The sequence below is a fragment of the Euleptes europaea genome, chromosome 11 (assembly GCF_029931775.1).
Source record: "Euleptes europaea isolate rEulEur1 chromosome 11, rEulEur1.hap1, whole genome shotgun sequence".
Lineage (NCBI taxonomy): Eukaryota > Metazoa > Chordata > Lepidosauria > Squamata > Sphaerodactylidae > Euleptes > Euleptes europaea.
This window is the reverse complement of record NC_079322.1, coordinates 44,946,619-44,974,420: the sequence shown is the minus strand read 5'-3', so window position 1 is coordinate 44,974,420 and position 27,802 is coordinate 44,946,619. Positions and strand designations below refer to the sequence as shown.

Here is a 27,802-nt window from a genome sequence, read left to right as displayed (position 1 = left end):
AAGTAGCAACAGGCAATGCACCAACTCATTATTGCGCTAGATTTAGAGGAAAACTGACAATTATGTTGTCGGCTTCTGTCTCCAGGTGGCACGATGGATCTTGTAGGTTTACTGTTCAGGAATATTTATTTATAAGCTTTCATTTATTTCTATTTTCATATCAATATATCTAATTTTCAACATGGCTCCATCTGTGGATATTTAAATCTGCAAATTGGGGCCACGTAGATTCAAAACACATGTTTGTACAAACTAGGGGGGGCTCCCAGGTGAGCAGAAAATCCCTAAAACTCAAAAAAGGTTTTATTTTTATGAAAACGACTCCAAAACAGAGAAAAGTTGACTGTGCAAGCACAGAGAACTGATGCAGACACCAGGAGGAGGAACTGAAACTGCTGCCCTTGCCCCATTAGCTACCGAGGGTGCACCCCTCTAGGATGTGCAGGAGGTGGGCAGGGAGAGAGAGCTGCTGCTTCCCCAGGCCATTGAGGCAGCAGCGTTGGAGGTGGGCTATGGAGAAAGTGCAGGACCCACCCACCACCCTTTCTTTCTACCACCACCACAGCATTGAAGTTGGGTGGGGGAAGGAGCAGCAGAAGCCATTGCTGCCCCTGGGACTGCAAAGGCCATGACACTGGAGGAAGGTAGGAGAGGAAGTGAGGGACCGACTCTCTACCCACACAAGTGTCACTGGTCCCCACTTGTACAAACATATTTTTGTCCCATCAAGCCCATCCTATAGAACGAGTTGCACTGCTGTTTTGGAATAGTTGATAATTCCTCTAGCACCAGTGCTGCTAGAGTGAATTGTTGAATAATTCGTTGAATAAAGTGGAGCTTGCGTCTGTGTAGATCAGAGTCTCACAAGGGTCTCGGTGCATGGATGTGCATAACCTATACTCATGCATTCATTTTCAGCCCAACAGCACCCTCTCATTAAAACATTAGACTGCAGGTGAGGTTAAAGCTTAGATTCCTAATTGTGGTGAGGGTTTTAAAAAAACACCTCAAGAGCATAATGTTTAACACTTCTGCTGTGGGGGCTTGCTGGACTGTAGCCAATGTCTGTAAAGGGATCATCGTCTGGGGGTTTCCTTGAGACCCTCTGTAGATTTAAGCTCAAAGTTATGAGTGCCAACATTCAAACTTATTGATGTCCTCTTTTATTCTCATTACTAACGTCTTTTCTCTGTCTAATTGTATATGCAATGTAAGATCAGTGTTAGCAAGACCCTTTGACTGAGCTCCATTCCCAGGTAGCTAAACGTGTGTGGATCAGGTTTCTGTTCACAGTAGGGCTTCTCTGACCTGGGGACCTTGGAATTTTCTCTAAATCAGACAAGGAGGGAGAGGAAATTATAGTAATATTTATCACATATGGAAAGGAAAACATTCAGAGAGATTCCTGAGTTGCGATGTAATGCTTCTAGCTGGTGTTCTTCTCTCCTTCTTTACCAGCATGCCCGTAGAGCTCAGCAAGGGAGCTGCTAGAGCTGGAAGCAATAATATACTCTAGGTGTGACTTGGCTTTGTACAATGCATGCCTCTCAGGTTACGCCACAATGCTTATTTTCAGCTCATCTTTTAATGCAACCTAGCAGTTTCTTGGCCTGTTAAGGAGTAAACCAGCCTGTCCACTGCACACCTATAAACATTAACACTCCATTTCCAGGTGTCGTAGGCCTTAATTCAGCATGAGTTACTAAGTTAGCACCAGTGTCATGTGGTGGTTTGAGTGCTGGACTACAATTTTGGAATGCCAGGTTCTAAATCTCCACTCCGCCATGAAGCTTACTGGGAGATCTTGAGCCAGTCATGTTCTCTCAGCCTAACCTATGTTGCAAGATAGTGAAGAGGGCCAAATGGAGATGGGAGAGAATGACGTGTGCCACCCTGAGCTCTTGGAGGAAAGGAGGGATGAAATGTGACACAGCTCCATTTTCTTTAATGGTTACAATGATTCAGTTTGGATGATATCTTTTTTGAGTCATGGATGGGAAATGACAAGCTCTTTCACGGAGACATAAATAATATTGTTGTATTGATGGGGGGAACCAAGCACAAATTGATAGATAAACAAATGAAAATTCTTAGTAGAACCTTGACTACCAAAATTCAGGAAAGAAATGTGTCTGATATGAGCTTTCTGTGATCCAAGAACAACAATGAATAACAATGGTCAAGAGATAGAACAGTCTTCAAAGAGTCTTCTCAAATGGGCCACTGGGCCATCTTTTCCCTAATAGAAAGTGCTACTTTCCCTCTTGGGAAGTCCTCATGTCCTGTAGCCACTGTCCTCATGTCCTGTTCCCTGTGTTCTAACCAGGTAGCATATAGATAGATCAATATATCTCCTCATAGCCAGCAATATCAAAATTCCACCTTTACAGTAAGGTTATACATTAAATCAAGCCTGAACTATCCCTAAAAGCTAAAATGACTAAACTGAGGCTATCATACTTTGGTCACATGAGAAGACAAGAGTCACTGGAAAAGACAATAATGCTAGGAAAAGTTGAAGGCAGCAGGAAAAGAGGAAGACCCAACATGAGATGGATTGACTCTATAAAGGAAACCATGGCCTTCAGTTTACAAGACCTGGGCAAGGCAGTTAAAAATAGGACATTTTGGAGGACATTAATTCATAGGGTTCCCTTGAGTTGGAAGTGATTTGACAGCACTTAACATGCACATGCAGTAAGGCCCTCCAGCTGGGTGGAGAACAGCAAAGATCTATCCCTGCTGGCAAAGAGCAATAGGATATAGATTTTGGGACCCCACCAGACAATCTCATTTGCTCCATGTGTGGCAGGTACCGGGTAGTGACAAAAGTACCTAATAGTTTGGATCACCAGTATTACTTGTTACAGTTCTGTTCTTTCTTCACTCTGTTATATTCCTTATCAGAGCCAATGAATCATGCAAACTAGCCACACACTCCTCAAAGATAAAAATACCTTGATGCATTTCAGTGTGAAAGGGGGAGGTAATAACAGCAGGTTAGTAATTATCTAAGCAGGTCAAATGATGCAGAAAATTTCACATGCTCAAATATCCGTAGGAAACTCAACTAGATTCAGAACTGTTTAAAACATTGCCTTCTCCTTACCCCTTCCCTTCAGATCCTCAGGTTTGAACACACAAGGTCAGTTGAATGTTTTGTGATTTCAATGTCCTATATTTCTTCCTTGCTCTATTCCAAGGATATTTGGCAGGTTCAATACTGCCTTATCTTATTTTACCCTCACAATAACTATATGTTAAGCGGCAAGGTGATGAATCACCCAAGGCCATCCAGTAAGCTTCATGGATGAGTGGAGAAGGTTTGAATATCACTTCAATGTTGTTGTTTTTCCTCCACTGAAAAAGAACCCAATTGCAATTGGTTTCGAGACCATGGTCTGTATCTTTGATGTATATATATATAAAAGCTTGGAGAATGGATGCACATCAAAGGTACAGAACATGGATTGTTAGTTTATGAGTTTATGCTCCAGATCTAGAAAACAAGGTGTTTTTTTTCCGAGCATGTTCATCCCATTCTTATCATTTGGGGTTTGAGGCTCATCAACACCCCCCCTCCCACCCATCTTCTCCTTCATGCATGCTTCATCTGGGCCATGCATGGGTTTAAACCATATACCACCATCTGAAGGTCCATGCCTCAAATAGATTAGTTCCATGCGGTTTTTCCTGGTCCTTGAGAAGGATGGCTTAACCTTGAAGGATGGCTTCCAAAAGACAGTATCTAAAGAATATTAGCTGCCCAGAGCTTTGAGTAGGGTGAGCTTTGTGGCAAGGGTTTCAAGTCTGCCCATACTTTGCTTTCTCTGTTTTTGTTTCAGTAGATAGATTGTTTTGTCAGGATGGATATCTCATCTGTCAAACAAATACATTTAAGCTAGCTTCCCCTCTGCGAGTTCATCTGCCTTTTGCACTGTTCTAAAGCACAGCTCACATAGAGGTTCTCCGGTGTGAGTCCCATTTAATTGAATGGGAATGGCGTACTAACACCACCATGTTTTTGCTGTTCTTTTTGATGAGATGTGTGCAGGAGCCCTTTCCAGTGAACCACATCCATGACAGACTACCTGTTGTGAGCCCCCCAGCACACACACCCCGAACAGTTTCAAGCCTCACAGGGGCAAGTGCAAGGGTACTCCGAAAGGTTCCTAGAGGAGAACCAGCTGACTCGGGAGAAAAGGAAGTAAAACCATCACCACCTCCCTGCTTATGGCCAGCTTGCTCTTTTCTGGGTGGCCGCCATGGCGGTGGTGTGATTCTCTCTTCTCTGCAGTCATTTTGCTGTCCTCCCAGCAGTTGCTCTGGTGCTAGGATGAGAGCACAGAGGCTGCAGAGTAGGTGTGTGCATGTGTGTGTGGTGCTGGAGTGGATAGCCCTTCCATCCCTGAAATGAGACCCACAGCTCAGGGGAACTCACAGCTTCCCCATCCTCTGGTCCTTCCAGCAGCGGCTGTTTGAAGGTGGAAACCACCTGCCAACCACAAGCCCTACTGAGCAATGATCTTGCCTGCTTTTCTGGAACATGCGAAGGGAGCTGCATGGGGGAAGAGCCACAGGTATCCTTTCAAAGAGCCAGACATGGCTCCAGAGCCACCGAGTGAGCGTCACTGATGTAAGGTTTATGCTTAACTGGCAATGTTGACTAAATGGCAAGCCTATCAAATGACAGTGTGGTGGTAAAGCGCTGTTTGCACACCTCCTGCTGCATATTTGCTTAGGTATCCCTGCTTAGCTTTTGTATACCTACCTACAGCCTAAACAATGAAGAGCCCTCAAAAATAAAATCGGCAGAGTGAGGCACGCAAGCGCGGGGACTCTTTAAACATTGCCGCGTGAATCTGAGAGCAGCTATTTTAAGCCAACACTTCCTTTTATATTTAGAGTCCTCCGCAGTATAAATTCTCTAGCGTTTCTCCTCTCTCTTTGCTGGGGGTGGGGAGCGGGTACTTGGACTGTAGTTTGCAGCCCTTTCCCATGCTGTGCCATAATACAAAAGCTGGCATTAAGGGGAACAATCCACTTCAAAAGCAAAGTACCATTCTTTGTCATATGTGTTTCATCTCCTTGGGGGGTGTTATGGCTTTCAGCGGCTTCAGCCCCCCCCCCTCCCATTGCCTGTATATTCTGCAGCTGAAAGGCACCGGCAAGATAGTAGCGCTCCAGCCAATGAAGGCAAGCGTAGCCAGAGAAACCGGCAACCAAAATAGAACATCCAGGTTTGCTGTGCGTGGGTGAAGCAGAAACCACATTCTGAGCAGAAGCTCCCACCGTTTATTATTTCAGCACCACCAGCGGTCTCTGGTCCCCTTTTGCTCTCTTGTCAGAGGCTGGCTGAAAAGAGGGGGGGGGGGAAGCATGCACTGTAATGAAGCTGGCTGGCCGTGGTCACACACATGCCCACTCTGCACACCCGCACCGGGGCTTTGGCGAGAGGATGCGAGGGACTCGCTTCCGAGGGAGCACACTCGGAGACCTGCTGCTGGAAAGACACAGACTGGCCAGCTGGGTTAGCCGAGGTATTTTTAAATGCATGCATGCAGGCTCCAATCATCCGGCCCTGCGTGACCTATTTTTGGCTCCGGCCAGCCATTGTTCTATTTCTGTTGCCTGTGGGCCAGGCTGTTGTTGAGCCGTATGCAAATGAGCTCGCGCTGCCTGCCGCCAACTTTGCAGAGGGAGGGAAAGCAAAGGGGAGAGACAGAGACACTTGCCAGGGCAGGGAGTAATTGAAACTTAAACCCCCGGGGATTCAAGTCCCTAGAAACTGGGCTGGCTTGTTGTTGTTTTTAAGTGGTTTTATTTCTCTCGCTGGCCTCCCAAGAATAACCTGAGGGAGAACTATATCCTTCTTCCACCTGCTCTTGGCTTGCAGAACACAGCAGCTCGCTCAACCAAAGAGGTGCATAATAAGTCATGCCTTTTAAATAAATATATGTTATTTGTTGTTATTTTGTAGCAGCAGGGTGGAATTTTCTCCAAGTTGGATTACTATTATAACTGGTACTTTGCTAATATATATATATATATATTTGCATATAAGTATCATGTTTATTTGGGTAATTTGTGCCATTAGTATTATTTTTAAAGATCCCCTCCTCCCGAGGAGGAGGAAACAGGAGCAGAAGGGGTCGTTTCCAGCGCCTCTGAACGGCTGGTGATGAATCTTTCATGTAGCTGAAGTGCAGGCTGATTGGGATATGCTGCAGACAATTGACGAGAGCGAATCGTGTCTTTTCTCAGATGGAGTTTCGGGACGTGACCGGCTCCTGGCTCAGCAGAGAATGCACAGCATGATCAGCTCAGGTAAGGGACCCTTCCTTGGCTCTGCCTCGAGAGCGTCTGACTTCTTTAGGAAATAAGCAAAGAAGAACTTGCTGTCGAGAGAGCTGGGTATGGACCTGTCATTTCCCCCTTTCATTTTCAGCCTCTTGTTCAATGAGCGGCTTCAGAACACAGTTAGCTCAGACAAATGTCTTTCTGCTCTCATTTTGTGGCTTGTGTTTTCCATTTCCTAGCAGCAAGAGTAATGTGAATTTCCCTTCATACATGTTCGTTTTGTGTTTGTGATGGTTGGTGGGAGGTGCCGAGTTATAGCCAGATACTGATGTGGATGTGAACCTTTCAGCTGCAGTTCACAGCATACCAAGATCCATCCAAATAAGTGAGGCTTACTTCTGAGTATACATACTAAGGATCTTTGCTGTATGTTACTGAGGATTGGTGGTGGTGTGGTGTTGAGTGCTTCTTTCGATGGGTACTGATACTAATAGCTACTAGCAGAATTGGAAGGTAGAAATCGTTGTTTTTTTGTAATGTAGTTCCAAATACCTTCAGTAATGGTATTCTGAAAACATCACACAGTGCAAGGATTCTGCTAACACACTCTTTTGTATACCTTAATGGTGTCTTGAAAGGTTATCGTAAAGCCCTTCTGTTTGTATCCATTTGTTGTTCATTCCAATTACTTTTTACAGTATTTGGGAGCATTCAAGTGAAAGTTAGATGGGACGACTCACTGAAAAGAGTAGAGAGCAGGTGTTTCCAAGCAGTAGTCCCAGAGCTGTTGAAAACTGTTCTATGTTTTGAGAATCTCAGCTGCCATCTGTGATGCCTGTTTATATGATCGGTGAAAAACTGATTTGGAGGTTGGAAAAATTGCAGAGATGTTTTTGCCAGATAATATATTGAAAAATATGTAAATAGTTTAGAATGTAGTCCTTGTTTGGCCTGATGTGGTCCTGTTGGGGTTATACTGTTATTTCTTAGGCCTTTTATGCATGGGTTGTTTCCGTGACGATCACCTCCCCCCCACTACTTTGGGCCTTTGTTTTCATTATGCATGTCCTTTCCAACCTTTAGAAGTCACTTCGCTCTCTCCCCGTGTTTCCCAGCATTTTCTGGATGCTGTTCCTTAGATTGTAATGAAGTTATCTGCTTTGTGCCTTAGCTACATTTCTCCTTGTCATTCATTTTTAATTGCATAAGGCTTTCTCATCTGATCTGTCTGATCAGTTGCATAATGTTATTCAAACCTTCAGGTGGCTTGCATGTGTGATTTTTGAAGGGGAAAAGAAGGTGTGGTTGACATCTTGCCCATTATGATGTTCTTGCTCCCAGGGCACCGGGTGATATGGTTTCAAAATAGCTGCTACTTGGTCACCTGTTGCCTTCCTTGTTTTATAGGTAAAACTAAGCCTAGAGATGGACTCATTGGTAATTTGTGAGGAGATGTTCAATGGGCAGCTTAAGCCAGAAGTGTAGGAGGCAGGATATACCGGCTGGTGCCTCCAACAGCTGATGCCTCTTGTTTTGTTTTGTAGGGTCAAACGGTGACTCATGACATGCACATGGTGCTTAGCTTTGTTTTTTTCCAGAGTTCTAAGCCTTTAACAAATGCATAGCAAGCAGAAATCAGCAGCTGATGCTTTCCTAACAACTCTGTGTTAGAAGCAAGTCATACCTGTTGAGTTCCGACTACTGTGCCTCAGTTAAAGGGATAAGGCCTCCCTGGCGATACAGAAGGCAATAATCATCTGCTGCACAGCCTGTGATTGTTGCTTCTTGTGGTTTTTAGATGAGAAGGAGAGTGGGGAGCAATAGTACATCCCCCCCCACCCCAGAAGATCTGATGCAACAGTGAACTGCAAAAAAAAAAGAAGAAGAAGAAGAAGAAGAAGAAGCAAACCAGAGGTGTGCTTGGCATTATTGAGCTAAATTGGCTTCTCAAAGAGCTTTGCCATTGGCGGTAAAGGTACTTTTTAATGGGTTTTGGCTGAGAAAAGAGTGAGAAGGTTCTTCATCTGAAATGGACAGTTTTTCTACATTACGGCTGCTGTTCCAGAAAGATGCAGCTTTATAGCACTAAGGCATAACAAACTGCATGGTATCAAATGCCGTTGGGCTTAACGTTCATTATATTGAAATGTTAGCTCTCCCTGTTCTACATGCAGTCTTAACTGTAGCAGCTGTAACAGTGCAATCCCATGCAGAGTTTCTCCAGTCTAAACCATGGGTTTAGATTAGAGTAACTGTATGGAAGCCATAGATTTTTAACAATGGATAAGATATCCTCTCAGCTTAATAACTTCTTCACACGCTGACACATTTTGGGAGAAACTGATACCTCTTTGCTTTCTTTTGATTACATCAAGATATATTGCAATATATAGCACTATATAAAAGACACATGACTGCCGCAGTTTATGCTAGGCAGAACTATAACCACCAGCTAGGGTTGCCAGGTCCCTCTTCGCTACTGGTTGGAGGTTTTGGGGGTGGAGCCTGAGGAGGGCGGGGTTTGGGGAGGGGAAGGACTTCAATGCCATAGAGTCCAATTGGCAAAGCGGCCATTTTCTCCAGATAAACGGATCTCTATCGGCTGGAGATCAGTTGTAATAGCAGGAGATCTCTAGCTAGGAGCTGGAGGTTGGTAACCCTACCATCAGTGCATGGGTTCTTACTACCATAGAAACAGACCCTGGACTTGGCAACAACGTATCCTTAAGTTAATATGAAAGACCTTCAGCGTAAGGTCAATTTATTTGTTAACAGTTGTATTGTAAAGTTTTAAATTACAGAGAGAAAGGGGGGGGGGAAATGTATGATTATGCCCCACTGTGGGCTTTCTAGTGCCTGCTTTAATAACGTATTTTAAGAAAGCTTATATCTCCTCAAAGATGAAAGGAGAGTCAGAAGGATGTCATTAGATTAGAAAGAAAGGGACAGGCGTTAGCAGAGCAAAACAGGAGGGACCAAGAAAGAGAGGACAGAAAGGGTGCTAGCGAGTCTGAGGCTGGTTGGGGTACCAGGAAGGAAGGGTAGCAGCAGGAGGCACTAAAGGGACAGAGGAGCAAAAAATAACTGAGTTGCTAGCAAAACGATGGCTACAGGCAGACATGGGGTGAGCAGGAGACCCGAAGTGTCTTTGGCCACTAGCTTTGCACACACAGCTAGTCTAAAAACCTTCAGACTCCAGTTCAGGAAGGTAGCAAGAGGAGAAAGCATGTGGGGTTGCCTGGCAACTGCCAAAATGCTTGCCTGCTGTTTCTGGGTTGCTGCATGCTTTCCGCTTCCCCTGTCTATCTTGGAAGTTGCCCAGGCAGACTTGGAGCTGATGGCTCCAGACTGCTCAATATAGAGTTTATGGATTTGGTTATGTATATCCCATCTTAAGGTCTCAGTACAGGGTGGAAGGGATTTCCATGGAGCCTCACAAACTGTTTGTGCCCTTTTGATTTCAGTTTTCAGCCATTAGTTCCTGCTTATCTTTCAACACTACATCAAGCCATCTCACAGAGTTTTAGTGAGCACAAAGATAACTTGAAGATCTGTACGCTCCCTATATATGCCTTTATGTATTCTTGTGCACAAAAGCATAGTGAATAAGATTGCTACCTATCTACTGGGCTCTTTCCTGTGTTTTCTTTATTTTTTATTATTATTATTTTATTTTACACATACAGTTTACAAATACATAACATGCAAAGTAAAACATGACATACATCCTATCTACATAACACATAACAGTACATATTACCAAATGTGCCTTACTTTATCTTAAATTGGCCATCTATTCAAAGAGTTTTTATTTTCTACCATCTATTCAACACTATTTCTTATTATCTCCAAGATAACCATGTTTCCTTTATTCACTATTATTTTTTACCTCCATGCAGGACAAAATTTTCCTCTGCTACATTTGGGCATATTGGACTTAAGGCCCAAGAATCAGGCCAGTAAATAGTTCAAACGATAACTTCATCATGCATCAAACTACAGGATATGTTTGTTTTCTAAGGTTGCGTGTGTGTTTCTTATGCTATGATGCTAAGTAGGCTACCTTTCAAATGAAAGTAGGCAACTCCAGGTTGGGAAATTCCTGGAGATTTGGGGGTGGGGCTTGGAGAGGGCGGGGTTTAGTGAGAGGAAGGCATTAATAGGGTGCAATGCCGTAGAGCCCACCCTCCAAGGCAGCCATTTTCTCCAGTGGCGCTGATAGGGTTGCCAGGTCCTTCTTTGCCACTGGTGGGAGGTTTTTGGGGCGGAGCCTGAGGAGGGTGGGGTTTGGAGAGGAGAGGGACTTCAATGCCATAGAAGTCCAATTGCCAAAGCAACCATTTTCTCCAGGTGAACTGATCTCTATCGGCTGGAGATCAGTTGTAATAGCAGGAGATCTCCATCTACTGTCTGGAGGTTGGAAACCCTAGGCACTGATCTCTGTAATGTGGAGATCAGCTATAATGCCAGGAGACCTCCAGACCCCACCTGGAGCTTGGCAACCCTGTTTTAAATACATTCCACTGAAATCATGGGGCCTTATTCCAATATCATGATGGTCAGGATTGCAGCCAGAACATTTTAAACATTTTCTCACTTGCCCAAGTAGCTGTTGTAAAACTGCACATAAGCTCCTTGGGTCAGAACCCTATTTGTGTATGTTTGTATGTGTGTAGGTTAATCTATGAAATGCTGCCTGCATTTATGGTGTTGTGTAGATAATAATTACTCACTGACAGCAGCCTGGCAAATCTTCATCACTTACTGTAAAACATGAAAAAATGTAGGGAATTAACGCAAATTCAACATGTACTAAATAGATTCTATTTAAGTCACAAAGCCCTAAATAAACTGCAGGCATGCCTCAGCTTAGACCACTCTCTTTAAATATATTCTATTTGAATTGTAGAGCCTTAAATAAGTAGTACAAATGCATATATATGCAGATCTCGTAGGCATTTGATACTTGCTCACAAACTAAACTGTCGCAGACGTTTCTGAGGCTATGAGGGTCACGAAATATTGCTGTCATCTGAAGCAGCACTTCTAGAATTCCCTTAATTACTGCTTCCTCTGTTTGCCTCCCTCTCACCCTTCAGGGCATATTATGAATGGGATGAATTGGATAGGTACCAATCAAAAGTCAGGATATGAATAGGACATTCTAGACAGGCGTCAAAGAAAAAACACTTACAGGCTACTGCATGATAATGAGATTATCATAGATATTGCCGTAAATTCTCTGTCTTTTGAATGTCATGCAATGTTCGCTGGTAGGAAATTTTTTGATCAGAATAACTTTGGCAAATGAATTCCTAATAAAAAATGAGGGGAACAAAATGAATTCCTAACAAAATGAATTACAAATAAAAAATGAGGGGGAGAGTCTTAGATTCTTCTAACAGTGTTTCTCAAAACAGTCCTCTTAGAGGTGGAAGTCAAGCACCCAGATGCCCCTTGACCTTAATTCTTGGGCAATGGGGACATAAATATAGATAAACAGACTTGCACAACTCTTGATCAAGGGTGTAGCTCTGTGGATTCAAACAAATGTAATAGAGTGGCAGGAGATGAATGCCCATCTAACCCCATACCCTGGTCCAGTTGACATCACTAAAGCACTTCATACAATCCAACCAACATGGCACTAATAAATAGGGTTGTCAACCTCCAGGAGGCACATGGAGATCTCTCGCTATTACAGTTGATCTCCAGACCACCAAGATCAGTTCCCCTGGAAAAAAATGGCTGCTTTTCCAGGTTGCGCAAGTGGACCTTATCTTCAGAAGGCAAGTAATATGTTTGTGATGGGAAATGGCACAAAATGTTACATCATCAATGCTGTAAACCCACCTATGAATATGGTGTGAAGGAGAGAAAAAAATCTGAGTATCCAAGAATTCTAGTAAATGCTTTACAGTTTTGCATAATCAGAATTGTTGACTCAAGAGTGTGTTTAATTTAAATTTTTAAGGCATGATCTACTGGCCAGCTCCTTGTTTTCCAGTTGGAGGTTGTGCACTTTATAGGTCTCCTCATATTGGGAAGTGGGGGCCATGACTCAGTGTCAGAATATCTGCTTTGCATGCAGAAGGTCCCAGGTTCAGTCCCTGGAAACTCTAGTTAGAAGTAACAGGCAGTACTGTATTTTTCCTTGTATAAGACGCCCCCATGTATAAGATGACCCCTATTTTTTGAACCCAAAATTAAGAAATCAGGGGTCGTCTTATACATGGGGCATCTTATACATGGAAAAATACAGGTGGGGAAGAGAGCGGGGCCCATCGAAAGGCCGGACACTGGCCGACCAGGGCAACTGGGCTCTTCCCCGCCTGCTCTCTTCCCCGCCCGTCAGCTGCGGGAAAGAGAGCAGGGCCCATCGGAAGGCCAGCCGGAGCTCTTCCCTGTCCACTCTCTTCCCCGCCCATCAGCTGATGGACAAGGAAGAGAGCAGGGCCCACCGGAAGGCCAGACACTGGCCGGCCAGGGGGACTGGGCTCTTCCCCGCCGCTCTGACGGGCGGGGAAGAGAGCATATGGGGAAGAGCCCGGTTGCCCTGGCCGGCCGCCGTCCACCCTTCTGATGGGCCCCGCTCACTTTCCCGCCTGTATTTTTCAGTGTATTCCGTGTATAAGACAACCCCTAATTTTTTACTAAAATTTTAAAGAAAAAAAATCATCTTATACACGGTAAAATACAGTAAGTGTTGTGAAAGACTCCCCATGAATCCCTGGAGAGCTGCTGTCCATCATAGTAGACAATACAGACCTTGATAGACATATTATCTCACTCAATGTCAGCAGCAGCATGCTACATATTTTAGGTGCCTATTTTCTACATATTGACCTTATTCCCTCCTTCTGTCAGTGTCCTGCTGTGGCAGTTCGAGCCTGGTATTGCCATATGAGTATCCACAAATGCTGTTGAGGTTTTGCTTTTGTGATGTAAACAGTTGCTCGTCTGTTTTCTTCCCTATATTCCATTGTGACAGACTATTCCGGTTTCTCTTTCAACAGGCACTTGCAAATGCCACATGTTTTTAAGTTGTTGACAAAAAGTTCTGAGCACTAAGGCATTCATAATGGCTACAGTCCTAAGGTTCCAAGACTGCATGTATTCTCAAGGCTTTTCCCCAGGAGCAGGTATTAGCATGACACATTCTGCAAGCCCAGCTAACAAATCACTTATAAGATTTACGAAGTGTGGTATTTTCACATCTGGGTCAGTTCTGTGCATTTTTGTGCATGTATGTGGCTCAGTGGAAGAGCCTCTGCTTTGCATGTGGTCCCAGGCATCTCCAGTTTAAAAAGCCAAACAAAAACAAGTAGTAGGTGATATGAAAGACCTCTACCTGAGATTTTGGAAAGTTGCTGCCAGTCTGAGTAGACAATATTGACTATGATGGACCAATAGGGTTGTCGGCTCTGGTTTGGGAAATACTTGGAGATTTGGGGGTGGAGCCTGAGGAGGGTGGGGTTTAGAAGAAGAAGAAGAAGAAGAAGAAGAAGAAGAAGAGTTGGTTTTTATATGCCAATTTTCTCTACCACTTAAGGAAGACTCAAACCAGCTTACAATCATCTTCCCTTCCCCTCCCCACAACAGACACCCTGAGAGGTAGGTGAGGCTGAGAGAGTGTAACTAGCCCAAGGTCACCCAGCTGGCTTCATGAGTAGGAGTGGGGAAACAAATCCAGTTCACTAGATTAGTGTCCACTGCTCATGTGGAGGAGTGGGGAATCAAACCTAGTTCTCCAGATCAGAGGCCACCGCTCCAAACCACCGCTCTTAACCACTACACCATGCTATAGGATGGGGAGGGACTTCATTGGGGTACAATGCCATAACCTTCTAAAATGGCCATTTTCTCCAGATGAATTGATCTCTGTCGCCTGGAGATCAGTTGTAATAGTGAGAGATCTCCAGCCACCACCTGGAGGTTGGAAATAAATGCAAACAGCTCAAAAGCTCAAACTTGCAGTGAACATATTATAGTGAGTATTTCAAGTTTGAGTTTTTGTGCTGTTTGCATTTATTCCCAATCCATTACAGTTTACAGCATAGGTGCTATTGTTTTTTTGGTGTAACCTCCTGGAGGTTGGCAACCTTATGGACCAATGATCTAATTCAGTATAAGGTAATATATGTGTTCATGTGCAGAATTCTTACATAGACTTCAGGATTGTGGTTTATATATGCATAACTTTTCCCCTCCCTTCTGGAATTTTTTACCTAACAAATTTTCACAGATGGGTATAGTAGGCACAACATGTCCTGTTTGTAAATAAACATGCAAGACTTTGGTTTTGTGAGAACATCTGTGGTATCCTTATTTTTGTTATTTTCACTTAGCAATTATATCTGTGTAAATATGTAACAGAATACTGCCTTCAAGAACAATAAATAGGTTTTAGAATGAGGAAAGTCTGCTTGGTGTGTAAGAATCTTCTGTACTATTATTAAATATTTTACTATTTCCAAAATTTGTATGTCACCTTTCTGCCCAAAGAAGGCCACCAAGGTGGCTAACAGTTAAAAAAACATTGTGACAAAAATGATTGTTGACGCAATTCATAAAAATGATTGTAAAATTATTGGTTCAGTTATTGAACCAAGAGGAAAGGCGGGATGTGTGTGTGTGTTAAGTGCTGTCAAGTCGCTTCCGACTCATGGCGACCCTATGAATCAATGTCCTCCAAAATGTCCTATCTTTGACAGCCTTGCTCAGATCTTGCAAATTGAAGGCTGTGGCTTCCTTTATTGAGTCAATCCATCTCTTGTTGGGTCTTCCTCTTTTCCTGCTGCCCTCAACTTTTCCTAGCATGACTGATTTTTCCAGTGACTCTTGTCCTATTATATTCGTCGAACAGCTTTGGACTTTCCTTTTGCATCTATTCATGTCAACCACTGAACGTCCTTTCGGCTTTAGTCCAATCGCATCATTAAGATCAGCGCTACTTGTACTTGTCCTCTGCTCTACCCCAGATTGAGTGCCGTCCGACCTGGGGGTCCCATCTTCCAGCACTATATCTTTTTTCATTTTGGATTGTCGCATCATAGGGTTTTCAAGGTAAAGGTTGGTCAGAAGTGGTTTACCAGTGCCGCCTTCTGCACAGTACTAACCAGGGTTAGTTGTAGTGGCACTGCCGTTATCTACAAAAGATCCTCTGCCAGTGTCGCCTTCCACTACTGCTGCTGCCCAGTAGCTAACCTTCAGGGATTCCTCTGCCCCCATCCCCATTGGAACTGCCTGTTCTCTTCTGCGGATGTGGCCATTGATCCCTTAAGGGGGTGGATGCATCTTCGTCTGGTGTCTCAGCTGTGACCATTCCGTCTCGAGTGACTCTGCTAGGAGTTTAGTCTCTTGATAGAGTCTAGACCCCTTATGGTATTGCTCTCAGCTTCCCTGATACACACAAACCCCCTCACCACATTAAGGTGTGCATCCAGAAGGGGGAAAGACGGGATATAAACGTTTTAATAACTAAAAATAATAATTTTAAAAACAAAACTAATGTACATATTAAAACACATAAAACAGTAATTAAAATATAGGGCAGGGTGAAGGTATCACTGAGGAAACACCAGGCAAAACAAAAGTCTTCACCTGCTAGTGGAAGACAGTGAAAGAAGGGGTCAGACAAATAGAGGGAGAGTTCCATCGTTTTGGGGGTCATGGTTGAAAAGGCCTTCTCTTGGGTTGCCACGCACCTAATCATAGAAGGCAGGATACTGGAAGCAGGGCCTTGGAAGATGACCTTAGCAGTTGGGTAGGGTTCTATGGGAGTAGGCAGTCCTTCAGCAACGCTGGTCCCAAGCCATATCAAGCTTTAAAGGTCAATACCAATAACTTGAATTGGGCTCGAAAACAAATTGGGTGCCAGTGTAGATGGAACACGACTGGGATGACATGGTCTCTGTGGCCCACTCCAGTCAACATCTTGGCTGCAACATTTTGTACCAACTGAAGTTTCAGAGCACTTTTCAAGGGCAGTCCCATGTAAGCGGCATTGCAGTAATCTAGGATACTGCTGCTGCAGTCGTCTTGTTTGCGGGCACCTTGTCACTCACTGTGTGAACCGACTACTGGACTTGATGGGCCTTGGTCTGATCCAGCATGGCTTTTCTTATGTTCTCAGTCTAGATGTTACTAGGGCATGCACCAGAGCTGCCAGATCTTTTCTGTCCAGGAAAGACTGCAGCTGGCTAACAAGTTTAAACTCTTAAAAGACACACCTGGCCACATAATGGAGCAGGGGCAGAGGAGAGCAATGAGGATGATCAGGGGCCCGGAGACCAAGCACTGTGGGGAAAGGCTGAGGGACCTGGGAATGTTTAGTCTGGAGAAGAGGAGGTTGAGGGGGGACGTGACTGCTCTCTTTAAGTATTTGAAGGGCTTTCACTTAGAAAAAGGGCAGGGAGCTATTCCTGTTGGCAGCAGAGGATAGGACTCACAATAATAGGTTTAAATTGCAGGCTGAAAGGTACCGGCTGGATATTAAGAAAACGATTTTTCCAGTAAGAGTTGTTTGACAGTGGAATCAGTTACCTAGGGAGGTGGTGAGCTCCCCCTCACCAGTGGTCTTTAAGCAGAAGCTAGACAAACACTTGTTGGGGTTGCTCCAGGCTGATCCTGCATTAAGCAGGGAATTGGACTAGATGGCCTGTATGGCCCTTTCCAACTCTGTGATTCTATGATTCTACAGCTGCTCATCCAGCAGTAGGCCCATGCACTCGTATCACCTTTGTGTAAAAAAAAAAATCTGCATGGGCTATGAGCTGGTTCCCAAATTGTTCCCATGGAGCAACCCTCTATTAACTGAAGGAATCTTCCAGCTAATGAATAACTCCTTCCATTCATAGGACTGCAGGTCTTCACTGGCTGGTGGAAGACGCCAACGGAAGAGGACAGGCAAGTCTCTCAGGAAAGAGTTCCAGAGTTTTGGTGCCACAACTTAGAAGGTCCTCTCCATGTTGCCACCCTCCTAATGTCAGAATGTAGGGGTGTCCAAAGCAGGAAGATTAATGTGGTTGTTGGATAGGTTTGTTAGGGAGCAGGTGGTCCTTCCGGTATTCTGGTCCCAAGCCCTGCTGGGCTTTTAATGTGATTTTCCTGGCCCTTGCACAAGTAGCCAATGAAGTGGATCAGGAAAGGGAAAGCATGCAATGTGATGAAGTAATGCCATGTATTCTGTATCACTAGATGCTGTGGGGGAGAGAAGAGCTCTTTTCAGCAGCAGCCATGCACCTATCAGAGCACTGTCTGCTAGTTTCCCACTGATTATGGAGCTCCCAGTTCTTCCACTTGTCAGTCGTATCCAGTTCATGCATCTGAGCTTTCATGCATCTGAGTCCCTCCCCTTCCCAAACCCTGCCCTCCTCAGGCTCTGCCCCCAAAATCTCCAGGTATTTCCCAGCCCGGAGCTGGCAACCCTAGCCTCTGCACTGGTGCATTAGTTCCAAGTACAACCCAGAAGTGACAATGGGTAGCTCTAGGAATTCCTGGAAACTCTGTGGAGCTACTCATTGTCACTTCTGGGTTGAACCTGGAAATGGTGTGGTGACATCATTGATGTAACATGCTCCCCATGTCCCTGCCTCCCAACCCTCCCACTGGTTGAGAGGCTTGGCTTGGCAACCCTATTAGAAATGCAGAAAAAAAGTTGTAAACTTCCATACTGGTCTACAGAAGATCCAGAACAATAAGCAAAATCCATGTTATACCTTTTATGAACATTAGGGCCAGCTAGGGTTGCCAACCTCCAGGTAGTAGCTGGAGCTCTCCCTCTATTACAACTGATCTCCAGGCAACAGAGATCAGTTCCCCTGAGGAAAATGGCGGCTTTAGCAATTGGACTTTATGGCATTGAAGTCACTCCCCTCTCCAAACCCCGCCCTCCTCAGGCTCCGCCCCAAAAATCTCCAGGTATTTCCCAACCCTGAGCTGGCAACCTTAGGGCCAGCTAAAATGACACAAAAAATTGTGCAGGCTTTCAAGTTCATCAGGACGTTTCTAGCCTGATGAAGAGTTCTGATTAGGGTTGCCAGGTCCCTCTTCGCCACCAGCAGGAAGTTTTTGGGGCGGAGCCTGAGGGGGGTGGGGTTTGGGGAGGGGAGGGCCGTAGAGTCCAATTGCCAAAACAGCCATTTTCTCCAGGTGAACTGATCTCTATTGGCTGGAGATCAGTTCTAATAGTAGATCTCCAGCTATTACCTGGAGGTTGGCAACCGTAGTTCTGATGAACTCAAGAGCTTGCACAATGTTGTGTTATTATAACAGAAACGCAGCCTTGCTTTGTTCTCTGTAAAACAGGAATAAGAAAATAGTAACCTGCCTTTCAGGATCGCTGTGAGGACACATGAGATAAGAAAAAAGTTGTTACTTGCCCTGAGCATTAACGTTACCCTTTGGGATTAAACAGAATTTCTTTTATTCATTAGATTTTCTTTTTCCTGTTTCTTGCAAAAGATTAGAAGGCGAATTCTGTAACAAGGGAAATCACTTAATACTAATAAAAACACTTTCTTAGCAGGGGTGGGGCGTTGTACTATAGAGTTTATACATATAAATGCGCAGTCAGTGATTTCCATGGAATAAGGTTTGTCTGTCATTCAAATCTACAGCATGGTAATTTAGACTACATAAATATGATGCACCACCTTGTAATAATATTGAATTGAAATTTTTTTTTGGGGGGGGTAATTTAATTATGCTTTTTATGCGTTACCTTATTTTCCTTCTAAAACAGCCTGATGAGATAATAACGTGACATAAATTATTCTGTACTGGATGCTGATCTAAAGCAGAATTTTCTGTGGAGCAGGCCGACTCCTCTGGGTCAGTTATTCTTGGCTGAGTTTATTTATATCTTATGGCATTTCAGGTCTAAGATTAGTTGGTTAGGCGTTATCATGCCTTCTGAGTTACCTCCTAATATAACTCTACACCGGAATGATTATTTATAGACAAAGTATTCTGTCATTTTTGAGTTATTTCTAGTTGTTTAAATAAAGAAGAATAACAGCAAAGAAAAAACCACAGATTCCTTCCCGCTGCCAGAACAACATGATAACTGCTTGTCGAGGGGGCAATGATATTGTTTCAGATGTGTGTTGGTAGCAGATGTGACAATCCTTTTATCTCCACCACTTTTGAATAAAATGAGATGTCCTGGGGGTATAGTTCTCTTCTATTTGAACGGAGGAAGAAGACCAAATTGAAATACCCTGTCAGAAAGAACAGAATATCCTGGTTGATGACGACGACAAGGAGCATCCAGGGTCTATTTTTAGGTGACATCTTGGTTGACTTCTGCTTTCAGCACAAGCATGTCCCATATGTGTAGCTCATCCAGTGTCAACATTTCTGGTGAAAATCCACTAACTACAGCAAAATTACGCTGCCGTGTTATTTGTAACAACACCGTTATGTATGCCCTGTAATTGGCTCTCCCAAATGGTTGCAGCACCATCTCTTGTGTTCTAATGTGATGGACACCCACAAACCCCTACATTGGCTTCTGACCCTTTGTTCATACAGCACAGTCTCCATGTCCTTATTTTTGGCTTAACCCTGCCGTCCTTATGCTCAATGAATAGGGTTGTTAGCTCTGAGTTGGGAAATACCTGGAGATTTGGGGGGTAGAGCCTGAGGAAGGTGGGGTTTGAGGAGGGGAGGTACTTCAGTGGGGTATAATGCCACAACCCACCTTCCAAAGCAGCCAGTTTCTCTAGGTGAACTGATCTCTCACCTGGAGATCAGTTGCTATAGGGGGAGATCTCCAGCCACCACCTGGAGGTTGGCACCTCTATCAGTGAAACCCGTTTATACCTCACTTTACTTGCTTAATGAATCCCATTACCTTTACCTTCCCCTTCGTTTTGTTTCAAAATTTGACGGCAGTCAATTGGTGGCATAAAGAAAAAGCCAATCTGAGCTATCCTTTTCTTTTACTTTGATAAACGTTCGAGTTTGAAAATGATATCTCCAAAGCAGGACCTTCACCTCTTTGCCGCAACATTTACAAATGTTGTATGAAGATGGTGTTGAAAATCCCTTCCTCTGCCAGTAGCCATAACTTAAACAGACAACTATTATATTGCAATTTCTATTAATCGATCTGCAAAACAGTAAACCTTTTATAGCATTAATTGGATGTTTCAGTTTTTACCATTAAGACTGCTGTTCGAACCACACTTATTAAAGAGTTAACCATAGTGAGCACAGTGAGATTTCCTTCTGAGTAAGTCTGTATTGCACCATGATCTGTATTGCACTGTAAATGTCCTTTGGTTTTTCTACCTTTTGAGTAGAGCTGATGTAGTATGTGTGTGTGTGTAAAGTGCTGTCAAGTCGCAGCCGACTTCATGGCAACCCCTTTTGGGGTTTTCATGGCAAGAGACTAACAGAGGTGGTTTGCCAGTGCCTTCCTCTACACAACAACCCTGGTATTCCTTGGTGGTCTCCCATCCAAATACTAACCAGGGCTGACCCTGCTTAGCTTCTGAGATCTGACGAGATCAGGCTAGCCTGGGCCATCCAGGTCAGGACCATGTAGTATAGTGCTAATTTTATTCCAATCCCATGCCAAAAATTACGTGCCAGCTCAAAGGTTCGGTTAAGAGGACAGACCCTAATAGTAGTTCTGGGTTGGATGATGATGTCTTTCTTATAGTGTAGTATAAAGCTTAGAATACTGGGTTAGGACTGAGGAGACCCAGGGTCAAATCCCCACCCAGTCAGAGATCTCACTGGGTGGCCCAGTTTTTCTCTTTGCCCAACCCACCTCATATGGTTGCTGTAAGGGTAAAATGGAGGACAAGAGAACTACGTATTATATATGACCTTGAGCTCCTTGGAGGATGAGCAGGATAAGGATGCAGCATGTATTGAAGTGTTAAGTGTTGCCAACCTCCAGGTGGTGGCTGGAGATCTCCCACTGTTACAACTGATCTCCAGGTGACAGAGATCAGTTCACCTGAAGAAAATGGCTGCTTTGAAAGGTACACTCTATGGCATTATACCCTGTTGAAGTTCCTCCCCTCTTCAAACCCTGCCCTCCTCAGGCTCCATCCCTAAAATCTCAAGGTAATTCCCAACCCAGAGCTGGAAACCCTAGTTATACTCCACACTCTCAACCAGTTAGACCCTGAGTGGATTACAAGGCTCCAAAACATCAGGTTGGGCACTTCCACCAGCAGAACAGAACTTCATGTCCCCTATTCCCACTACAGTCCACTGATCTCCCCAACATGTGGCTCCTGGGGCACAGGGGACCCTCAGGAATGGCATGAGGGACTCATTAGGGCTCTTCAGCAGGAAGGGGGAATTGGCAGAAATTATACTTCCTCTTCTGTTACTGGAAAATTTAATCTGGATCCAACCCCAAAACAGCTATGTCTATTAAAAAGTCATTAAAAACAGCAATCCTAGATCGAAAAGTATAAACCACTATCAGCAGGCTGCTGAGCATAAATAATCACATAAAAAAACCTCTCAGCCAGAAATAAAAATGATTCAATGAAGCAGTTTTCCTTTTCTTTCTGCTATCAAGTCACAGCTCACTTATGGGGACCCCATAGGATTTTAAAGGCAAGAGATGTTCAGAGGTGGTTTGCCATTGCCTGCCTCTGCATAGCAACTGTGGGCCTCCTTGGTGGTCTCCCATCCAATCCAAATACTGCCCAGGCTGACCCTGCTTAGCTTCTGAGATCTGAAGAGATCAGGCTAGTGAACCTTAGATGCAATAAAATATACTAAAATATTGAAATAGGCTAACTGAAACACCCATCAATAAAAAGAAATGTTTTAATGCTGTGTTGAAAACTTACATGCCTTGATACCAGGCATAGATATGGGAAAAGAGTTCTATAGCTGTGGCACCAGTAGGGTTGCCAGCCTCCAGGTACTAGCTGGAGATCTCCTGCTATTACAACTGATCTCTAGCCGATAGAGATCAGTTCACCTGGAGGAAATGGCCGCTTTGGCAATTGGACTCTATGACATTGAAGTCCCTCCCCAAACCCTGCCCTCCTCAGTCTCCGCCCCAAAAATCTCCACATATTTCCCAACCTGGAGCTGGCAACCCTAGGCACCAGGATAGAAAAGGAGCCACTCAACTTAGATTAGAAGATGAAGAAGCCCAGGGCAGAGTCTCCAAGGATGACTTTAACTGAGTTTGTATTTTAACTCTTTCTTATATTAAAGTGCCTGACTCCTATTGTAATCACAGCTACTCATACACAAGGTAGGGATCTCTTTCTGCTAAAGGGACTCCCCAGGTATGCAGAAAAATACAACTCTGTAAATTAACCACAAAGAAAACCTAAAACAGCCTAGTAAGGGCTGTGTTACAGGAGGAATAGAATGTTGAAAGCTGAGAATCTGTTAAAGGAAAACAGGGGAAGGAGAAATTAGCCTGTTCATATCCTTGGGAGATCATGGAATCCTGGAGGGGAGGATTGAGACTGGATCCTCCTATTTCCCCTCAGCGATTGTCCCGTCCCCCACCCCCAGTTGTGATACCATCAATAGATTATGGGCACTTCTAGTCCAAAGTTTGATTTTGGTGAAGGTTAGGAAGAGTTTGAGCTCCCATATGAGCCATCCTTGAAACACCTTATCTGATTTTGGTGTTCACTCTCAACACACCTATGGAGTGCTGTTTCTTTTCAGACCTTTCCCTCAGAGCTCTCTTCCTTTGTGAAGCCCTTTGCTTAACCCCTTGCTTTAAGCCAAGAAAAGTCTTGTCATTTTCATCTCCTATTGCCCTTGCCTCTCCCCCCTTCCTTTTGTTGCCTTCCCCAACATTAAAATCTTGACTCCTCAAGGTAGGAATCTCTCTCTCTCTCTCTCTCTCTCTCTCTCTCTCTCTCTCTCTCTCTCTCTCTCTCTCTCTCGCTCTCGCTCTCGCTCTCGCTCTCGCTCTCGCTCTCTCGCGCTCTCGCTCTCTCGCTCTCTCGCTCTCTCGCTCTCTCGCTCTCTCGCTCTCTCTCTCTCTCTCTCGCTCTCTCTCTCTCTCTCTCTCTCTCTCTCTCTCTCTCTCTCTCTCTCTCTCTCTCTCTGTAAAGCAGCTGAAAATGGCCTTAAGCAAACCACTGTCTCTCAGCCTGAGCCTCCCCTGCAGTGATAGTAGCTTATCTAGATGGTTGTAATAACACTGACATGATGCTGGACACATTTGGAAAACCCAAGAAAATCTGCCTCTGCTGTTGAAAAGTCGAGCCTATGGCTGATTACTAGGGTTGCCAGGTCCCTCGTCATCACCAGTGGGAGGTTTTTGGGGCAGAGCCTGAAGAGGGCAGGGTTTGGGGAGGGGAGGGACTTCAATGCCATAGAGTCCAATTGCCAAAGTGGCCGTTTTCTCAAGGTGAACTGATCTCTATTGGCTGAAGATCAGTTGTAATAGCAGGAGATCTCCAGCTAGTACCTGGAGGTTGGCAACCCTACTGGTTACAATCATCCTTACAGCAAGACATACATACTATTTCATTTATACCCTTCCTTTCTCCCCACTAGGGACCCACACCAGCTCACGCGGTTGTCCTCTCCTCCATTTTATCCTCACAACAATCCCATGAGTGTGCATAACTGGCCCAAGGTCATCCAGCAAGCTTCCATTGCGAAATGGGAATTTGAACCTGGGTTTCCCAGATCCTCTAGTCAGCCACTCTAGCCACTAATTGTTGAAAGTTATAACATAGACCTTTATTGAGGAGGCTGGTGGAGACCAACAGAAGTTGGATTTGTCTGGCACACCCTTCCTTCATCATTAGTAAAACAATATAATAAAATGGAGTATAAAATTAATTCAGTCTAAAAGCCTTTCTAATCTTTTTTTAAACAATTGAAGGTTAGTGTTTATTTCTATAATGCATTCATACTCCAGGGATGGATGGTAGTAATTCAGTTTGTGTATTTTTGGAAAGGATAAAGGAATAATAATTTCTCCTTTTTGTGCGATTCTTTAATCCAAGTTTCCTTATTCCTTTATGGTTCTAAAGACCAAAACTCTTTTTTTGAAATGTTGAGCAGAAACAATAATAATGTAGAATGCATAGTCCAAATGTTATAGAGCAACTGTGTTGACATTTTCCTTCAGCACAAGTGTAACCTATTAGAAACAACAGACACTGCCACTAAAATGTGAATCCAAGATAATGACAATCAGGTGACAACTGTTTATTTCATCTGGCATGCCCTCAGTGACCTCTCCTTCCTGCCCTACAGTTTAATGTTTCTTCTTTACATATGCATTTTAGTTTTGCTTTTAATTGGTTTTATGATCTGCTTTTAATTGCTGGCGGCCTTGGTGTCCCTGATTGGGCAGAAAGGCAGGATGTACCGTTTGTAGATACATGAATAAATGAAGTAGAGGTTCAATAACTCACGTAAGGAAACACAAATCTTCATCTGGCACCGAGGCTGGGGGCCAAGTGAGCAGCGGTGAGGAGAACATTCCACAGTCAAAGGGCTTATGGAACAGGCCCTTGAACTGGTGGCCACCCATTTCACGCTGAACGGTGGAGCAGGATCACACAGGTCGAACAGATTTTTGGCGGTTTGGTAGGGGAGCCAGAAACCCTTTCCCCAATACCCCGGTTTTCACAAGGCATCATTACATCAGCGTCATCAGTTCAGGTTAAAGTTGGCAAAAATTCCTGGATATTTGGGTGTGGAACCTGGGGAGGGTGGAGTTTGGAGAGGGGAGGGAGCTGAGCAGGGATGTGATGCCATAGAGTCCATACCCCCAAGTTGCCATTTTATCCAGGGGAACAGATCTCTGTAGTATGGAAGCAAGTTGTAATTCTTCAGGCTCCACCTGAGGGTTGGCACCCCTTTCAGTACTCTTTTATGTATTTTAAGCCCTAAATGACTGAATAATCTAGTCATGAAGATGGTTGTTTTGACAATCCTATTTGAATTTGTTAGAAATTACTTGGGAACTGCGTAAGATGTGTTTTTCTTTTCTGAAATAGTGTTTAAATTACAAGAGCAGCTAAGATAAAAAGCTTCAAAATGCATGCTTTTAAAAAAAAATTGGTGCTAAAATGAATAATTTAACGACAACATTAATATCTTGGCATCCAAGTGATGACAGAGAGCGAAAATTACCGCAGTGAGAATTCGAGAATATAAACAGCACAAAGCAATGCTGCTATGGGTGGAAGGTTTTACCTGAGGGAGGCATCCAGTACTTGTTCTCCTTGTTTTTTCCAGACATTTTCTCACAGTTGCATCTTTCAATTAACTGCAGTAGTATAAGTTTGGGGTTCTTAAAAAAAACAAATTTATTATGAATAATTGCATACGAGTTGATTTTGCCCACAGGGTTATCATCAGATTAGTTTTGTCTATATTTAGTGATGTGTTAACATATGAATCTCAGGCCTATATGGAAGATTAATGGTAAAGGTAGTCCCCTGTGCAACCACCATAAAGAATTGAAAGTGGGGAGGAAGTTACTGTTAGGAGGTTTGCTGTTTGAATTAGTTGAAAAATCAGCCATGCTTAAAATTAAAAGAAACAAAAGCCTTATAGATGAGAGGCAGATACTAAGTTGAAAATATCTATAAAATATTGCCAAATATATAACTATGTCAACGATGGAGATAGATCATGATGGGTAGCCGTGTTAGTCTGTCTGTAGCAGTGGAAAAGAGCAAGAGTCCAGTAGCACCTTAAAGACTGTATACTTAAAGTGAATGTAGCATGGTGGTTTAGAGTGTTGGACTAAGATTTGGGAGACATTGGTTTTGAATGCCCACTCTGCCATGGAAGCTCTCTGTGCCACCTTGGCCCAGTCGCACAATCTCAGCCTAACCTACCTCACCCAGTTGTTGGCAGGATAAAATGAAAGAGAAGAAAACAATGTAATCCACTGTGGGTCCCCATTGGGGAGAAAGGCATGGAGGAGGGGCCATGGCTCAATGGTTGAGTATCTGCTTGGCATGCAGAAGGTCCCAGGTTCAATCCCCGGCATCTCAATGATAACCTCAATGAAGATGTCAACCCAGTGTGCGGCTGCTGTAAAAAAGGCAAATTCTATGCTGGCCATAATTAGACGAGGAATAGAAAATAAAACTGCTGATATCATACTGCCCTTGTACAAATCTATGGTGAGACCACACTTGGAATACTGTGTACAGTTCTGGTCACCACACCTAAAAAAGGATATTACAGAGCTTGAGAAGGTGCAGAAAAGAGCAACCAAAATGATTAGGAGACTAGAGCAACTGTCCTATGGGGAGCGGTTAGGACGCTTAGGGCTGTTTAGCTTGGAAAGAAGGCGGCTAAGGGGAGACATAATAGAGGTCTATAAAATTATGCATGGTTTGGAGAGAGGGGACAGGGAGAGGTTTTCCTCCCATAATACTAGAACACGGGTCATCTGCTAAAGCTGGAGGGCGAGAGATTCAAAACAGATAAAAGGAAGTATTTTTTCACACAACGCATAGTTAAATTGTGGAACTCCCTGCCCCAGGATGTGGTGATGGCTGCCAGCTTGGAGGGCTTTAAGAGGGGAGTGGATATATTCATGGAGGAAAGGGGTATTCATGGCTATTAGTTAGAATGGATACTAGTCATGCTGCATACCTATTCTCTCTAGTATCAGAGGAGCATGCCTATTATTTTGGGTGCGGTGGAAGACAGGCAGGATGGTGCTGCTGCAGTCGTCTTCTTTGTGGCTTCCTAGAGGCACCTGGTTGGCCACTGTGTGAACAGACTGCTGGACTTGATGGGCTTTGGTCTGATCCATCAGGGCCTTTCTTGTGTTCTTATGTTCTTATCTTCAGTTAAAAGGGACTAGGCAAGTAGGTGATGTGAAAGACCTCTACCTGAGACCATGGAGAGCCACTGCTGGTCTGAGTAGACAATACTGACTTTGATGGATGACGGGTATGATTCAGTATAAGGCAGCTTCATGTGTTCATGGAATAAAGGAAGTATGGAAATAAATTAAATATTGGAAATATTGCTCTTTCTTTCTTTCTTTCTTTCTTTCTTTCTTTCTTTCTTTCTTTCTTTCTTTCTTTCTTTCTTTCTTTCTTTCTTTCTTTCTTTCTTTCTTTCTTTCTTTCTTTCTTTCTTTCTTTCTTTCTTTCTTTCTTTCTTTCTTTCTTGTAATCTTGTACAGGCTCGTTAGTCCCCCACCCTGTGTCTGACCATACTGGGTTTTGATGCTTCCAACATTTTTATCCTTGCCTAACTTCAATATTGGAAGAAAAATGCTGAAAACTCAGAAGGTTGCTTGTTGAGCTTCCATAGCTCACAAGGTCTATTAAAACCAAACACTCCCATCACTCTTTAGATGTGAAATGCAAGTTGCTTGTCTTTTATCTGTATTTGGTCTAACAGTGGCTGGTGTTTCTCATGCATTGGGGAAATTGTTGGGGCTGCTTTTATGTAAAATTAAGGATGTCAGGAGAGCTCACAGATTCTATCCTTATAAGGGTAGTTTCATAGAGAGAGAGAGAATTTAGATATGTAGCAAAGAAAGATCTCT

The 27,802-nt window shown here is 43.8% G+C and overlaps 1 protein-coding gene across 4 annotated transcripts in view; it reads left to right on the top strand.

Annotated features, from left to right (window-relative positions):
* The window catches only part of HDAC9 (histone deacetylase 9), a 504,774-nt gene that overhangs the window by 138,134 nt on the left and 338,838 nt on the right, over window positions 1-27,802 (top strand). For 3 of the 4 annotated variants that reach the window (XM_056857023.1, XM_056857026.1, XM_056857025.1), the window contains exon 2: window positions 6,265-6,327. In XM_056857023.1, the coding sequence (XP_056713001.1) occupies window positions 6,265-6,327 (63 nt within the window). Of the gene's footprint in view, window positions 1-6,230; window positions 6,328-27,802 lie in introns of those variants that run through there. The other variant, XM_056857024.1, reaches the window with a different exon arrangement.